The sequence below is a fragment of the Panthera pardus genome, unplaced genomic scaffold, assembly GCF_024362965.1.
Source record: "Panthera pardus isolate Hobbes unplaced genomic scaffold, ASM2436296v1 HiC_scaffold_26, whole genome shotgun sequence".
NCBI classification, from domain to species: domain Eukaryota; kingdom Metazoa; phylum Chordata; class Mammalia; order Carnivora; family Felidae; genus Panthera; species Panthera pardus.
In genome coordinates this window covers 22,078,586-22,096,508 of record NW_026526832.1, presented here as the reverse complement: position 1 = coordinate 22,096,508, position 17,923 = coordinate 22,078,586, and the positions used below count along the sequence as shown (strand labels likewise).

At 40.7% G+C, this 17,923-nt stretch overlaps 2 protein-coding genes across 5 annotated transcripts in view; one reads left to right on the top strand and one right to left on the bottom strand.

Moving 5' to 3' along the window:
- Positions 1-510: 510 nt before the first annotated feature.
- PFN4 (profilin family member 4) lies at positions 511-7,969 on the bottom strand. Of its 4 annotated transcripts, none has more exons than XM_019450639.2 (4): positions 7,427-7,969; positions 4,580-4,717; positions 3,658-3,763; positions 511-728 (listed from the first exon to the last, which is right to left on the bottom strand). In XM_019450639.2, the coding sequence occupies exons 1-4, from the start codon at positions 7,586-7,588 to the stop codon at positions 700-702; spliced, it is 435 nt and encodes a 144-aa protein (XP_019306184.1). In that variant the 5' UTR covers positions 7,589-7,969; the 3' UTR covers positions 511-699. The 4 variants fall into 4 exon arrangements, with proteins under 4 accessions (XP_019306184.1, XP_019306191.2, XP_053747087.1 ...); XM_019450646.2 differs by lacking the exon at positions 7,427-7,969 and adding an exon at positions 5,081-5,617; XM_053891112.1 differs by lacking the exon at positions 511-728 and having other exon boundaries at positions 3,661-3,875; positions 4,551-4,717.
- FAM228B (family with sequence similarity 228 member B) overlaps positions 7,438-17,923 on the top strand; it is a 23,146-nt gene continuing 12,660 nt past the window's right edge. Inside the window, 5 exon segments of the mRNA XM_053891224.1 lie at positions 7,438-7,551; positions 8,349-8,479; positions 11,430-11,498; positions 13,988-14,179; positions 14,797-14,877. Of these exon segments, the coding sequence (XP_053747199.1) occupies positions 8,381-8,479; positions 11,430-11,498; positions 13,988-14,179; positions 14,797-14,877 (441 nt within the window). The 5' untranslated portion in view covers positions 7,438-7,551; positions 8,349-8,380.

Below are 17,923 nucleotides of genomic sequence, written 5' to 3'. Positions count from 1 at the left end.
CAACTGAGCCACCCATGCGCCCTTGAGCTGATTTTTGAAAGGCCATTTCCAATGTTCAACAAAATCAGATGCCTGCAGATGGTGGGGAGTATGGAATGCCCATCAAATACTTTGACTATGGCCCAAAGGGTGGCCTTTGTGTTGTCCTTCTCCCCAAGTCCTACAGGGGTGATGTGGACCAGATGGGTGTCACACATGTGGTGAGCAGCATTATAGGGCAACAACACTGAGTTCAGGGAACTTACCTTTTTTTATAGCAAGCAGTAAGAAAGCTCGCTCTTTGCTCTGAAGGGAGACATTACTTCATTTTTCGGGGTTGCTTCCTGGAACATAACCCTGAGAAATGCCCTCGGTGAAGAGTGGTTAGGGCCTTGCACTCTTGACATACTCAGCAGGATGTGGGAGTCCAAGAGACTCATGGAGGAGTCTCTCAACAGATATGCCCGTGCAGCTATCAATGTCCTCACATTCATACCAATGACCAGCGCTTAAAAAAATCAAACAAACAGGTAAAGCTTATCAAAGAATTCTAATTAAAGAAGAGGATCTCTTGAAAAAAGAAAAATCGCTCCCTTAACTCATTCTTCCTTTTTGGTACCTTCTTCCTAGTGTTTTACAATCACAAAATAAGGCATTACTTTTTCTTTAGAATTGATTTCCTATAATAACAAAAGCTGTTTTTCATGGTCCTTTGATGACTTAATTTCCTTTTCTTCTTAGATATTCTCCTGAAAGAAACCAGAACATGGTTATTACTTGTGAGCAGCAAATTATCACCACAATATGATTCATTCATTTATTTATTCCACAGACATTGGGAGTGACTACCATGTGCCAGATGCTGGACATACAAGGATGACTGGATAGTTAATACCCATCGCTGCCCTCAAAGATATATATGTTTCCTAGAATCTTTCATAATAAAACATTTAAAAATAGTTATAATTCTTTATTTCCCAATTTTTCTGTAATTATTGTGTATAATTTTGATATAATTTTTTGATAGTGAAAAATATAATTAAAAGAAAAACAAGGGAAGGAAACAGAAGTAATGAGATAAGTAACTGGCTCCTGAGTAGGTGTCAGGCCTCAATCATCCTTCATGAGAATCCAACCACTTCCAAGATAGCCCATCCCTTCCTAGAGCAGGAGGATTTTTATTTATTTATTTTTTGAGAGAGAGAGAAAGAGAGAGAGAGAGAGCAAGGAGGGGAGGAGCAGAGAAAGAGAGGCAGACACAGGATCTGAAGCCGGCTCCAGGTTCTGAGCTATCAGCACAGAGCCCAATGCAGGGCTCAAACTCATGAACTGTGAGATATGACCTGAGCCAAAGTCGGTCGCTTAACTGACTGAGCCACCCAAATGCCTTGAGCAGTAGGATTTTAGTAGCATGATGTCAGCTATCTCCTTCTAACTAGTATAGATTCTTTGGAGTATTTTGTGGTTGTAAACAAGAACCTCAACCTTTACTGCCAGCTACAGAATCTACTTTACAGGGCTGAGGCAACTTCCCTGGTCTCCACGGGAGACCTGGGGAATTAGCCCTGGGCCCCAGTTGATAGGATAGAATCTGGCCTCTTGACGGCCTAATTCCCCCTTTCCCTAGCCTCATTTTCTGGATACCTTTAATTATATAATTAACCCAAATCTACATGTCTCTGTTCTGTCTTCCTGCTCCAGCCCTAGTCTACTGAAACTGAACTTCCCTCAAATTTTGACACCTGCCCAGAAAAGGACCTTGGTGGTTGTAATTGCCTGTTCCTCCCATGTTGGAGGTCACTCCTTCTGTGTCTTCTTCAGGTTCAGTCCTATTTACTCTTAGAATACCTCATTGCCAGCTGTGTAGCATGGTTTATGACACTCCATGACAGGAAACTATTTATAACAACTGGGAAGTTCTGTGCATACATACATTTGTGTGTGTGTATGTGTGTGTGTGTGTGTGTGTGTGTTTCTGTGATGGTACTTAATTTCTCAGTTTTTTAAGATTCATTTCTCTGGAGCCTTCCCTGATTCTGCTAGGCAGAGGCTATTCATTTATTTGTTCATCAAACATGTATTAATTACCTACTCAACACTAGAGGCTGTTTTAGGTACTGGAGATAGGAGATTAAGACACAATTCTTATCTTCTAGGGGCTCACAATCTAGGTAAACAAAGAGCTCTAATGGCAATGATAGTAAAGGTATGCATAAAATGCATAGCATAGTGGGAATATGCATAGTGCATAGCCCAAGAACTGACTTGTGTCTCCATTGATGATTAGGAATTTGACAACTGAATGTGAAGGGGCAGGGCAGAAAGGGACACTTATTTTTAGACAGCATGTATAGAGGCCTGGGAGGTAGAGACTATGTCTGCTCACAGCTTTGATATCCTTGTTTATTTGGATAGAAGAACACACATGGTAGATCATCACTGAATATGTGTTGAAAGAACGAAAGAATGGCTGCTTTCCTCACTAGTAGAGGTAGAGGATTCTACTATCTTAAAGGAGTGTTCAAGTAACCCCCCCCCCCCCAATTTTTTTTAAGGAATTTAGGTTTACATTTAAAAATCTGAACACAGGGGAGCCTGGGTGGCTCAGTCGGTTAAGCGTCCGACTTCGGCTCAGGTCACGATCTCACAGTCTGTGAGTTCGAGCCCCGCGTCGGGCTCTGGGCTGATGGCTCGGAGCCTGGAGCCTGTTTCTGATTCTGTGTCTCCCTCTCTCTCTGCCCCTCCCCCATTCATGCTTTGTCTCTCTCTGTCTCAAAAATAAATAAAAACGGTAAAAAAAAAATTAAAAAAATAAAAATAAAAATCTGAACACAAATATAATTTATCATTCATTAAGCTCAACTCTCATAGGTATAATTTCCCAGTTAGTCCTATATTAGATCTTCATTCAAAAACATAAAGACACAGAAGAGGGATGCAGTAGACATCAATAAGGTAGCTGCCTGGCTCAGTAATTTTTCTGTAAAAGGCTCCTTTACATAGGGTGGCCCCCAGCAGTTAACATTTCTGTTTTGTTTTGTTTTGTTTTGTTTTGTTTTTTACCCTGCTGCCTTCCTCACCCCTAACCCCCCAAAAGCTGACTGATATAGGGGTAAACCATATGACCCAAGACTTGTCAAATCAGGGTCCTAAAAGAAATTAAGAGGCAGTATGTGAGCCTTGGCCATGATACCAGCCAGGAAAGGCTTTGCAATAGGACAGAACAAAGCTGATGCCCTTAGAAACAGACTAGAGGTGTGCCTAGGTGGCTCAGTCTGTTGAGCATCTGACTCTTGATTTTGGCTTGGTCATGATCCCAGGGCCGTGGGATTGAGCCCCACATTGGGCTCCGCACTGAGCTTGGAGCCTACGTAAGATTCTCCTTCTCTCTCTCCCCCTTTTTTTCCTCTACCCCCTCCCCTGCTTGTGCTCACTTTCATGCTCTCTATCTAAAAAAAAGAAAGAAAGAAAGAGAAAAAAAGAGACTAGAGAAGCATTCTAGCGGTATTTCTGTCCCTGGAGTCCATTTTCCCTGTGGTTCAGCTGCACTAACTCCAGTACTCTTCCAATAAATTCCTCCTTTCTGCCCTCAGTGGTGTGAATTGGTTCTCAGTTACTGGCAGTCAGAAGGCCTCACTACCATAGGGAATGAAGACAGGCATAGGGAGACAAACTTACCCAGTTTCTCTGTGGCTTCCACACAAACACTAGGATACATGCCTTCAGTGTAAGTTGCCACCAGAAGATACAGATGGGTCTTCACAACAACCACACCAGTGTTTTCCTGGATAAGAGTAAAACAGAATGCCCTCCTTTTGGTTCTTGTCACAGGACTAGCAGTTGCACTTCAGCCACATTTCTTGCCATTTCTTTACTTCCATAACGCTGATAAATATCTGTTTGTGGACTCTTCACTCTTTTCCACTAATTTAGTTGTCTTTTCTCAAAAAATTTCAGACTTGTAATAACAGCATGTGTGTTTTGAGAAAGTTCCCCAGCTGATTGTAATCTACCCCTATCTCAATGAGAACAAATGATATAATGAAAAGGTTATACATTTTGGAATTGGACAGCTTTGGGCTTGAATCCCGGCACCTCCATTTTCTGCTGCATGACTAAGGAAGAATTATTTAACCTCATTAAATCTCAGTTTCGTCACCTGAAAAATGAGGCTACTTACTTTATAATACGGATGAAGTATGCTTATGCCATAATATAGGGCATCCAATAAATGTGAATTTCAGCTCCTTGTTTCCTTACAGGCAACAGAGAGCCAAGAGAGGTTTTAAGCACATGAATGCTGACTTTTTCTTTTTTCTTTTCTTTTTTTAAGAAAGAGGATGTAGAGTATGGAGTAGTGAAAGGAGATACTTTAGGCAAGGTTCAGTTGACAGATTCTGGAATGAATATTTCTCAGCTAGGCTCTCTGTTCATACTTTCTTTTACTTATGCCTTCCTGGCATTAGACTGCTGTCTCAGACATTGCCACTGCAGTAATGGGCTCAGTTTGTTTTATAAATGGGATCAGTGGGGACAGAGCAAATTGGAGTCAAATTCTTAAGGTTTTTTACCTAGCCGTCTTCAAATCTTGAACACTCACATTCTTAGCATAAAGAGAATAGTCATCTGCCCGGACACATTTGTAGTCCTTTTCCTTGAAATACAGTCCTTCTCTTCTGGTTTGCAAAGGGTTCTTGGCAAATCCATTCACAAGAGTTCGGACATCACTGGGCATTACCTGCAGAAGTTAGACTAGGAGTGGGCAAACTATGGCAGGCTGGCCAAATTTGGCCCACTACCTGTTTTTGTAGCGCTGGAAGCTAAGAATGTTTTTTTCTATTATTAAGTCATTGGAAAAAACAAATAGTATATTTTGTGATATGTAAAAATTACATGAAATTCAAATTTCAGTGTTCATAAAGATTTATTGGAACACAGTCACACCCATTTTTTAATGTACTGTCCTTGCTTGTTTCCCCATTAAAACTGCATAGTAGTGTACTTGTGACAATGGCCATATAGCCCAGAAACCGAAAATGTTTACTATGGCTCTTTACAGAAAGAGTTTGTAATGCTTATACCCAAACTGGCTTTTTCTTACACTAAATCCTGGTGATGCTACACTCAAGCTTCGCTCCTGGAGTTTGATGAGGGCTGCACTCTCCACATGCTTTGTTCCCAGGAGGGTATCTAACAGTAAGTTCTGCAAATGGCTCATGCTCCCTCAACCCTGAAAAAGGGAACCGCAGTTGATACGATTCACCCTATGAGAATACAAACCTCCCTAAGACCCTTTGGACAGGTCTCAGCGTGAAAACTGTGGTCCGTTACCTAATATCCAAAGAGGAAAATAGAATAATAGAAAATCACAATTCACAAAACAGGTTATTAAGTGACCTTAGAAAATCACTGCTCATAATTTTCAAGTTATGTCAGTGGTTCACATCGGAATCACCTGAGATTATAAACCCCAAAGCGTGGCACAAAAACAGACACATAGACCAATGGAATAGAATAGAAACCCCAGAACTAGACCCACAAACGTATGGCCAACTAATCTTTGACAAAGCAGGAAAGAACATCCAATGGAAAAAAGACAGTCTCTTTAACAAATGGTGCTGGGAGACCTGGACAGCAACATGCAGAAGAATGAAACTGGACCACTTTCTTACCCCATTCACAAAAATAAACTTAAAATGGATAAAGGACCTGAATGTGAGACAGGAAACCATCAAAACCCTAGAGGAGAAAGCAGGAAACGACCTCTCTGACCTCAGCCGTAGCAATCTCTTACTCGACACATCCCCAAAGGCAAGGGAATTAAAAGCAAAAATGAATTACTGGGACCTTATGAAGATAAAAAGCTTCTGTACAGCAAAGGAAACAACCAACAAAACTAAAAGGCAACCAACGGAATGGGAAAAGATATTTGCAAATGACATATCGGACAAAGGGCTAGTATCCAAAATCTATAAAGAGCTCACCAAACTCCACACCCAAAAAACAAATAACCCAGTGAAGAAATGGGCAGAAAGCATGAATAGACACTTCTCTAAAGAAGACATCCGAATGGCCAACAGGCACATGAAAAGATGCTCAACGTCGCTCCTTATCAGGGAAATACAAATCAAAACCACACTCAGATATCACCTCACGCCAGTCAGAGTGGCCAAAATGAACAAATCAGGAGACTATAGATGCTGGAGAGGATGTGGAGACACGGGAAACCTCTTGCACTGTTGGTGGGAATGCAAATTGGTGCAGCCACTCTGGAAAGCAGTGTGGAGTTTCCTCAGAAAATTAAAAATAGACCTACCCTATGACCCAGCAATAGCACTGCTAGGAATTTACCCAAGGGATACAGGAGTACTGATGCATAGGGGCACTTGTACCCCAATGTTTATAGCAGCACTCTCAACAATAGCCAAATTGTGGAAAAAGCCCAAATGTCCATCAACTGATGAATGGATAAAGAATTGTGGTTTATATACACAATGGAGTACTACATGGCAATGAGAAAGAATGAAATATGGCCCTTTGTAGCAACGGGGATGGAACTGGAGAGTGTGATGCTAAGTGAAATAAGGCATACAGAGAAAGACAGATACCATATGGTTTCACTCTTACGTGGATCCTGAGAAACTTAACAGAAACCCAATGGGGAGGGGAAGGAAAAAAAAAAAAAAAGAGGTTAGAGTGGGAGAGAACCAAAGCATAAGAGACTCTTAAAAACTGAGAACAAACTGAGGGTTGATGGGGGGTGGGAGGGAGGGGAGGGTGGGTGATGGGTATTGAGGGGGGCACCTTTTGGGATGAGCACTGGGTGTTGTATGGAAACCAATTTGACAATAAATTTCATATATTGAAAAAAAACTATAAAAAAAAAAAATAAACCCCAAAGCGAAAAACACCTGCGGGATGCACAGCCAATGATCTAAGCAAGGCTGAATGAGATCAGCTGATCCTGAGTCCTCACATTCTCTTACCGTTGGCGGACCAGCATCAGCGCCAACTATAGGCTCTGATACAGGGGACTGAATAAACCTTTAACGCATTTAAAGCGACATTTCCCGTCTTCATAAGGGCAACCTCCACAAACACTCATCCTTCTAAGGGATAATTCTGAGGGCAGCGCCCCTTCCCGGTCATCCCTGGGGTGTTTCCTGAAGTGGGACTGGAGGCCAGGAAGGAGGATCACTGTCTAGTCCGGATGGCCGGAAGACGCCCAGACGGCTCAGGGGAGCACGGTGAGCCTGGCGGAGGCAGAAGGAACCGAGCACTCAGGGAAAGCCGTCCCGTCAACGGTCGCGGGGGAGGGCGGGGCGGGAAGGCGATGTGCCTCGCTATTGGCTGCGATGGTTGCCCGTCATCGAGAAGGGCTTCGGTTTGGCTCTCTAACCACGACCCGCCCACTCGTGCGGGCACCACAGGTGTCCAGGTTACAAACCCGCCGGACTGGACTTGAGGAGCGCAGTTGGGTGCGGCTCAGGAGTTTCGGGGCCGCTCTCCAGGCCCTGAGCCCCGCAGAATTCTGACTCGTCGTCGTCTGTCGCGGCACAGGGTCCGCTGGGGGTGCGTCGGGAGACGCTAGACGCGAACGTTCTGCCATTCCGAGGCGACGGGCCCGAGCTGAGGGGGCCGCAGGCTCGGGCGGGCTCACTCTCTCTCCGCAGCCGACGACTGCTGGGCCGTGGGCCGTCGGGCCGGGCCCCCGCGTGCTGCAGGGAGCCGAGGGGGAGGGAGGAGCTGGGGTATCTGTCGTGGTCTGCAACTCTCCTGCCGGGCCGGGCAGAGCACGCACGCAGCTTGCGGACGGGGTGGGAGGGGAGGGATGGGGGTCGTGGGTGCTGTAGGTCTACAGCGGGCGCAAGCCTTAATGATAGCTTCCCCCTCAGATGACAGTCCTTGTGTGTGTATGTGTTGGGGGGGGGGAGTGCTTTGGGCGTCCTAGAGCTTGAGGTCACGCAGAGATGGTCTGAAAACCCCTCCCTTCTATAAGCAGCCCTGCTTGTGTGGGCTTCGGTAGCCAGGAACTTGCAACTCTCCGGGTCGGCGGCCCTCGGTCAGAAAAGTGCTGCAGTGCGTCCCCTAGAGACCCGGCTGGTAATTGCCACCCCGGCTCCGACGGGCTGTGTTGTAGGAGGACGTGGGAAGCCTGGAATAACAGGGGGACGCGGGTCAGTCCAGAGAGAACCTCCCCTGCTTAGAAGAGGCTGGGTCTGAAGACATCATCAGAAACTATGGTGAAGGCCTCTGTGTGGGTGGCTACTAATTCAGAATCCGTTCCACACCTGTTCGTAGTGGCCAAGGCTTGTTAATTAAGAGAAAATAGGACTGAAGCCTCATTAATGAATAAGTGACTCTTCTAGTTTTTCTAGGGGCTCCGTTATTTGTGACCACAATGACAAATTTAGACAGTGATGATATGCTAACTGACAAGCTTCATAAGCCCAAGAGCTCGAAAGAATGGTTGGAACCACAGCCACTTCATCTTATGGAGGTAACGGTAGTATGGCATTTTGAAGTTTATATTTGGGTAGTTGCATTGAGATCTGGCTTGTGCTTAACAGTTTTTCTATGTTTTGTATTTCATTTCTGTCCTTTATTATTCCATTTATTCTACTTTGTATTTTCATTTTCTAGTTTCTTAAGGTGGAATCATCGGTAATTGATTATAGGCCTTTACTGTATAACAAACTTAATAAGTTTCTCCTGAAGCGCTCTTAAAAAAAATAAAAAGTTTTTCCATTTTTGAGGGAGAGAGAGCTCACATGAGCGGGGGAGGGGCAGACACAGAAGGGGAGAGAGACTCTCAAGCAGGCTGAGTCCTGCCAGCACTGAGCTGGACTTGGGGTGCCATCTCATGAACTGTGAGATCATGACCTGCACGGAAATTGAGAGTTCGGTGCTCAACTGACCGAACCACCCAGGCGCCACTCTCCTGAAGTACTCTTGTAAACTGCATCCCCTAAATTTATATATGTTGTTTTTTGAAAAACGATTGTAATTTCTTTTTTTCTAAACAGCTTTATTAAGGTATAATTGGTACACAATAAACTGCGTATATTTGAAGTGTACAGTTTGAACATTTTTGACACATGTGGCCACACGTGAAACCACCACAATTAAGAGAATGAACGTATTCATTATGCCCCAAATTTCCTCCTCCTGTACCTACCCTCCTTCCTTTGCCTATCCCCAACCAAGGCAATCACTGATTTGCTGTCACTTGGGTTAATTTTGCCCTTAAAAAATTTTATGCAGATGTAATCTTACAGTATGCTTTTTGCCTGGCTGCTTTTACTCAGCATAATTATTTTGCGATTCATCTGTGTTGTGGCATGTATCAGTATTTTATTTACTTATTTGCTAAATGCTGTATAGTTTATCCATCCTGCTGATGGACATTTGGGTTGTTTGCATTTTTTGGCTGTCACAAATAAAGCTGTTAGGAACAATCATGCACATGTCTTTTTATGGACATACACTTTCATTTCTCTTGGGTACATATCTAGTTGTAGAAGGACTGGGTCATATGGTAAATGAATTTAACTTTAAAAAAAAATTTTTTTTTTAACGTTTATTTATTTTTGAGAGAGAGAGAGAGCATGAACGGGGGAGGGTCAGAGAGAGGGAGACACAGAATCTGAAACAGGCTCCAGGCTCCGAGCTGTCAGCACAGAGCCTGACGTGGGGCTCGAACTCACGGACTTCGAGATCATGACCTGAGCCGAAGTCGGCTGCCCAACCGACTGAGCCACCCAGGCGCCCCAAGAATTTAACTTTTTATGAAAGTGCCAAACTGTTTTCCAAAGGAGTCTGCCTTGTACATACACAGTTCAAGGATCTGCCAGAGATTTGGTCAATTAATTTGTAAAATTTGTGGCATCCGCTCTATGATTTTCTCCTTTCAGGTATTTCTCCTTTGACTTTCCAGCTCCTCTGGTTTCCCTGAACTCTGTCTTCTAATTCTTGAATTTTGTAAAACTTCATGTTTCAGAGTTTGAGCCCTCTCCTTTAGCTCTGATGGAGGCCTGCTCTTAGACAAAAGTCCATAAAAACTGAAAATTTATCCACTGCCGTTAGTCTCTTTTTCTAATTATTGACTACATTCTTGTTTCTCCCTGTTTTGGGTCAGTCTCCAGTGTCTTCAGATTGTTTTTTCTATTTTTGTCTAGAATATTAATTCAGTACCCATCTTGGTTTTGAGAACAACAGATTTGCCAGGAATAGCAATCCTGTGAGGCAGAAAGAACAAAGAAAGTGAATCTGGAGTTAGATACATTTGAGATTAAATTCTTGTCTGCAGGCAGGATTTTCTAGGCTTCTAGTTGTTGCTTAACTCCCATGACCCCTAATTTACTTGGGTGTTAACCATCCTTGGGAAGTTAGGTTCTTGGATTTTCAGATTTTACTCATCTGTTTTGAAAACAAGAGTAGTGGAACTGAAAACAGCTATTTCCAATGATAGTTAATTTGAGAATATTTTTTGTGTAATTATGAATGGATTTTAAAGGCCCACCCAAAATGTCTGTCACTTTGGGCAATCAAAAAAAATTAATCATGTTTCCATTGTGGTAAAATAAATATAGTATCAAAGTTCACTATTTTTAACCATTTTTAAGTGTACAATTCAATGACATTAATTACAACCTCTTGTATTTCTGGCGGATATTAATTGTGGAAGATTTGTTATAAAAATGGAAAAAAATTAATGTTATGGACTATTTCCTGAAGATTGTGTTGCTTTAAAATCTAAAAATGAGGGGCGCCTGGGTGGCTCAGTCGGTTAAGCGTCTGACTTCGGCTCAGGTCACGATCTCGCTGTCCTGTGAGTTCGAGCCCCACGTCGGGCTCTGGGCTGATGGCTCGGAGCCTGGAGCCTGCTTCCGATTCTGTGTCTCCCTCTCTCTGTGTCTGCCCCTCCCCCGTTCATGCTCTGTCTCTCTCTGTCCCAAAAATAAACAAACGTTAAAAAAAAAATTTTTTTTTAAATAAAAAAAAATAAAATCTAAAAATTACTTGTATATAAACAAATTTATTATTAGTATTTGATAGCTATAATGACTAAATGAATTAAAGTAGAATTCACTAATGATTGAATGAATTCAAATAGAGGCCTGATTGTGTTTTAACCCATAAAGGTGAAAGCCTTCTATGAAATGTGGAAAAAAAAGATGAGTTCTGCTTACCATGTGACTCTGGGCAAGTCATTTGTCCATGCTGGAATTCAAAATGTCTGTGATCTGAGTTATTTTTTGCCCTTGGATGAGCTATAGCAAATAGCAGAAAGATTCAAATGCTCTTTAAAAGTACTGGATGATATGATTTGAGGTAGAAAAATTGTATTTATGGAGAACTTTCCAGGGAGATGTCTGTGAGTCCAGATAGTATTAATAATTTGATTTTTTTTAAGATTTGATTTTCAAAATTTCATTCTGTAATTATAGGTATTAGCTAAAGAAGATATTGATGCAGCTATTCAATCAATATTATATAGAGAAAATCATGTAATTAAGGTAAGAATTGGCTACAGAATGTGTCATGATTAAAAATTAATTTTGTTTTTCCCTTTTAGATGGAAAATAGAATTGAAAACACTCATTAGTTCCTAGGATTAACCTTAAGAGAAATCTGAGATTGTTTTAATTGACTTCCTATCTTTTTATTTGTGGGGATTCTTTCACAGATACTTTTTTTAAGTTTATTTATTTATTTTGAGAGAGTGTGGGCAGGGGAGGGGCAGAGGGAGGTAGAGAGAGAGGATCCCACACAGGCTCTGTGCTTAGAGCACAAGATGCAAGGCTTGAACTCATGAACCGTGAGATCATGACCTGAGTTGAAACCAAGAGTCTGATGCTTAATCGACTAAGCCACCCAGATGCCCCTCACAGATACTTTTATATAAGAGTTTTCCCCTAGTCACTTGTTCTTTCATCTAATGGGGCTTCTGTGGAGTCACTGTGTATTCTTACGAGTTTTAAGAGCTGTTATTGGGACTCATTATTACTCAGGTATGCATAGGTAGAAGAAGGCTTTAACTGTATCAGCACGGGCTTAATTATAAGACAAGATGAATGTCCACGTGTGGTGAGCACTGGAGTGGGTAACAGGAAAAGAGCTATTCGTTAAGAATGATTAAAGTGTGGAGCTCCTGGGTAGTTCAATTGGTTAAGCATCGGACTCGATCTCAGCTCAGGTCTTGATCTCAGGGTCATGAGTTCAAGCCCTGCATTAGGCTCTGCTCTGGGCATGAAGCCTACTTAAAAAAAAAAAAAGGTTGAAGTGTGCTATGACCTGAATCTAAGAAGGGGTATGAGTTAGAGAAGCTCTCAGGGTTCTTGGTTTATTTTTTTTTCATTTTGAATTTCATGTGGTTGATTGTAGTAATCACATGATTTCATTTGCTAGATGAAAGGGGATAAGTTTTGGATAAAAAAAGTTTAGTGTATAGCCTAAATCAGTCATTTTCTTTATTTACAGGCTGCTTGCCATTTCATCCAGGTTGTGCTACATTTCTGCCTGTTTACTCTTGTCTTTTTTTTTTCCCAATAGATTTTTCTTCTTCCACATTCTCTCATACCTTCTCTTCCTAGATAACTCCTTATATTTTGAGAGAGAGAGAGAGAGCAAGGAAGCATGAGTTGGGGAAGGGCAGAGAGAGAGAGAGGGAGACACATAATCTGAAGTAGGCTCCAGGCTCTGAGCTGTCAGCACAGAGCCTGATGTGGGGCTCGATCTCATGAGCTGTGAAATCATGACCTGAGCCTAAGTTGGATGGTCAACTGCTTGAGTCACCCAGGTGCCCCCTAGGTAACTCCTTTAAGGCCCATCTCAAATGTGTCCCACTGTAGGAATAAAAAAAAAAAATTAGTCACTTTTTTCCATTGTAGTAAAATATATATAACATAAAATTAGCTATTTTAAACCTTTTTTTTTTTTTTTTTATGAGAGAGAGAGAGCGAGCGAGAGTGCACACTTGAGGGGAAGGGCCAGAGGGAGAAGGAAAGAGAATCTTAAGCAGGCTCCACACCCATTGTGGAGCCTGACACAGGTCTTGATCTCATGAACTTGAGATCTATGACCTGAGCCAAAATCAAGAGTCAGACACTTAACTGACTGAGCCACCCAGGTGCCCCTTAACCATTTTTAAGTGTACAATTCAGTGACATTAATTATTCACAGGTTGTGCAATCATCATTACTATTTATTTCCAAATAGATGGATGTTGTGAAACCATCACCATTTATTTATCTCTAAAACTTTTCATCACCCCAGCCAAAACTGTATATGCATTAAGTAATGACTTTCCATTCCTCCCTCCCCAGAGGTCCCTCTGGTAACTTCTGGCTTACCATCTGTCTTTATGAATTTGTTTACTCTAGATAATTTCATATAAGTGGAATCCTACAGTATTTGTCCTTTTGTGTCTGGCTTATTTCACTTAGCATATTGTCTTCAAGATTCATCCATGTTGTAGCCTATGTCAGAACTTCATTCCATTTTATGGCTGTATAATATTGCATTTTGTGTATATACCATATTTTGTTTATACATTCATCTGCTGATGGACACTTGGGTTGTTTTCATCTTTTGGCTATTGTGAATAATGCTGTTACGAACATTGGTATATAAGTATCTGAGTCTTTGTTTTTAGTTCTTTTATAGATACATGCTTATATCTATATATATTACAGACAATCTATATGTATTACCTATATGTGTATATGTATACATATGTGTATATTATATATACACACACATACATGTTGCTATATTGTCCCTCCTATTTTGTGTATTTGTCTTGTAGTCTATCTCTCTAGGGAGAGTAGGCATGTTGTCTAATTAATCTATATATTCATCATTTCTAGTGTAGTGTGTATCACACAGTAGAAGCCAAATAAATCAGCGAATGACTTTGTGAGTTATTCTTAGGAATATAAATGAAGTTTAAATTTTAGTACAAAATAACTTCAGGATAATTGCCTTTTCTGTCATTGTTTAATAGGAACTAGATAAGTATTTACAACATCATGACTTCTTAAATGCAAGAAGAAAAGAGAGGTTATATAAAAGATGGACTGACCACGTGGCATATCCTCTCCAGAAGAAAATTATAGAAAAAGTTTGTTCACATAAGAATATTAAAAAAAGGAGACAAGAAGAATTAGATGGTTTTTTAAAACATGTAAATAAAAAGGTACTAAGAAGTCATTTGATACTTGTTTCAGTTGGTTTAAAATGGTGATTATAATCATTCAAACAGCTTATCTCTTTCACTCTATATATGTATAATCTCTACTCTGTTAGAGCATATACTATTCCTAAATCTAGGACATGTGGAAAGTATGGAGGGAAGAGGGTTAGGTCTGGATTTAAATGTGTATATTAGAGTTATTATTCTTTGCTTTTCTCATGTAATATTTTGTATACCAATTAAATTTGGCCTCTAGGTTCGATAGATAGGTATAGTTCTAGAACACAGTTATTTACAAAACTATAAGATATTTCTGTTTTGGCATTTCTAAGAGATCTGAGATGTTGACTAAACATTTAAAAACAATTTCCCAAATCTGTTAGTGTTCCAACATTCATTATTACTTATAACAAATTTTAAGTAGATCCCTTCTATCGCTATAATATTTATTACTTGGCTACCTTAAGTTTAACTTCAAATTTGGCCTTTCCTTCCATTTTGTATTTGTCATTAATGCCGTTTTGAAGCAGAAGAATGGAATTGTGTGTTTGAATCTTGACTCCTGTTATGCTCAAAGTTGTGCACCTCTTGTTATGTGTAGTTTTATTTCCTTCCTGTAGGGAAATGCATTTATAGAGCATTATGATCCGAAAGAGTATGATCCTTTTTATATGAACAAAGAGGACCCGAATTTTCTGAAGGTACGATAGACTTCTAATTTTTGATATTATGTGGTTGGTTTTTTTGAGCAGCCCTAATGTATGGGTAGTCCTTTAGTGATTCCCCAGGAATGCAGTAGCATCTTTTTTTTTTTTTTTTTTTTTGAGAGAGCGTGAGTGGGGGAAGGGCAGAGAGAGGGGGACAGAGGATCAAAAGCAGGCTCTGTGCTAACAGCAGCAAGCCTGATGTGGGGCTCAAACCCATGAACTGACCTGTGAGATCATGACCTGAGCTGAAGTTGGAGGCTCAACTGACTGAGCCACCTAGGTGCCCCAGAATGCAGTAACATCTTAAGAATTGTTTCCCATCTCCATATCTTAGGAATAAAAAAACCCCGAAGTCCAGGGGTGCCTAGGTGACTCTTGACTTTGGCTCAGGTCATGATCTCGCAGTTGGTGAGATTGAACCTGCATCAAGCTCTGTGCTGACGGTGCGGAAACTGCTTGGGATTCTTTCTCCCTCTCTCTCTGCCCCTTACCCACTCACTCATGCTCTCTTTCAAAATAAATAAACTAAAAAAAAAAAAAAACCCAAATCAAAAAACAACAAAGTCCAAAGTAAATTAAACTTCAGTAAAATTTGAAAAATTATATAATACTCGGATGATAGGTAACATTTAAAATTTTCAAAGACTCTAAAAAGTTTGTTACAAATGTAATACATTTTCATGATAAATGAACAGAATTGATACTTAAATAAAACCACTCACAATTCCATTACCCAGAATGAACTCATTAACACTTCCCTGAATATCATTTTGGATATCCAAGATTTCTTTGTAAAATAGATTTATTTTACAAAAATGGAGTAACACACATTAGGTTCATACCCTGCATTTTTTTCCTCAATAGTTTTGTGTGTGTGTGTGTGCGTGTGTGTGTGTGTGTGTGTGTGTGTGTGTGTTTTAAAGAGAGAAAGATTGGGACGACTGGGTGGTTCAGTCATTAAGCGTCCAACTTCGGCTCAGGTCATTTCAAGGTTAGTGGGTTCAAGCCCTGCGTTAGGCTCTGTGCTGGCAGCTCAGAGCCTGGAGGCTGCTTCAGATTCTGTCTCCCTCTCTCTCTGCCCCTCCCTCACTCATGCTTTGTCTGTCTCTCTCTCTCTCTCAAAAATAAGTAAACATTAAAATTTCAAGAGAGAACTATAGCATGAGTAGGGGAGAGGGGCAGAGGGAGAGACAATCTCAAGCACGCTGTATGTTCAGTGTGGAGTCTGACACGGGACTCAGTCCATGACCCCAGCCGAAATTAAGAGTTGGTTGCTCAACTGACTGAACCACCCAGATGCTCCCCTTTTTTTTATCAATAGTTTTATGATTTGCTCTTTGTCAATAAATGTAAATACATAATTTTAATCATTGCATAGTATTCTATTAATAATAACTGCTAACTTACACTGAGGGCTTAGCCAAATGTTAGGACTTTTTTTTTTCCCCCATCTTTACTACTCCCACATGAAGTAATTTGCAGATGAGGCAAGTGAGACACAGACTGGTTAAGTTACTTTTCACAATCACACAGCTGTAAATAGCAGAACATATATGGTGTTTCTAACCATATATGTATCTTGCTATACCACCATTTTTTAAAAACATATTCCCTGTTTTGAACATTTAGATTGTTTTGGACATATTATTGTTATAAATGACATGATGAACTTCCCTGTAACTGTTTAATTTTTTCCTTAGGGTAACTTGCTAGAAGTAGAATTGCTAAGTTAAAGGTTATGCATGATTTTGATTCATATTGCCAAATCGTCCTCCAGAATAGTTGTATAAATTTATACCCGTACCAGAGTCCATTTTCCCACACTTTTGCTAATAGTGGATATTCTTTCTTTTTTTTAAGTTTATTTATTTTGAGAGAGAGAAAGCACAAGTGGGGAAGGGGCAGAGAGAGGGAGAGAGAGAGAGAGAGAGAATCCCAAGCAGGCTTCTCATAACCAGTGCAGAGCCTGGTGCGGGACTTGAACTCATGAACTGCAAGATCATGACCTGGGCTGAAGTAGGACATTTAACCACCTGAGCCACCCAGGCAGCCTGCTAATAGTGGATATTATTAAACAAAATTAAAATCCTTGAGTCATTGACATTTTATTTTTTTAAATGTTTATTTTTGAGAGAGAGTGAGTGGGAGAGGGGCAGAAAGAGAGAAGACAGAGAAACCCAAGCAGGCTCCACACTGTCAGTGCAAATCCTGATGTGGGGCTTGAACTCACAAACCATGAGATCCTGAGCTGAGCCAAATCAAGAATCGAATATCTAACCAACTGAACCACCCAGGCACCTGAGTCATAGACATTTTAAACTGTTGGCATTTGCAGGCAAAGCAGATTTTTGTTTTTTGTTTTTTGCCAAATTGGGGTGTGTGCATGTGCCATTGTCCCTATTTTAATAGGTAGGAGTTAAACTGAGAGTTTAAAGTTAGAGCCTTAGTTTACTAACTAGTATAATAACTAGTTAAGGGACAGAATTGGGATTTGAAACTATATCTTTTTGGTATCAAAATTCAAGTTTGTTCTTTTGCCATTCTGCTTTTCTTTTTTTTTCTTAATTTTTAAAATTAAAAAAAAATTTTTAAATTTACATCCAAATTAGTATATAGTGCAACAATGATTTCAGGAGTAGATTCCTTAGTGCCCCTTACCCATTTAGCCCATCCCCCCTCCCACAACCCCTCCTGTAACCCTCAGTTTGTTGTCCATGTTTATGAGTCTCTTTTGTCCCCCTCCCTGTTTTTATATTATTTTTGTTTCCCTTCCCTTATGTTCATCTGTTTTGTCTCTTAAAGTCCTCATATGAGTGAAGTCATATGATTTTTGTCTTTCTCTGATTGATTAATTTCACTTAGCATAATACCCTCCAGTTCCATCCACATAGTTGCAAATAGCAAGATTTCATTCTTTTTGATTGCTGAGTAATACTCCATTGTGTGTGTGTGTGTGTGTGTGTGTGTGTGTATACACACCACATCTTTATCCATTCATCCATTGATGGACATTTGGGCTCTTTCCATACTTTGGCTATTG

Excerpts from the sequence above, each read along its gene's own strand:
- PFN4 (XM_019450639.2), bottom strand. The coding sequence starts at position 7,588 with ATGGCAGAACGTTCGCGTCTAGCGTCTCCCGACGCACCCCCAGCGGAC. Across the intron at positions 3,764-4,579 it reads ATTCTCTTTATGCTAAGAAT|GAAAACACTGGTGTGGTTGT; the intron begins GTGAGTGTTCAA and ends ACTCTTATCCAG. Across the intron at positions 729-3,657 it reads GGAAGCCACAGAGAAACTGG|GAGAATATCTAAGAAGAAAA; the intron begins GTAAGTTTGTCT and ends GGTTTCTTTCAG.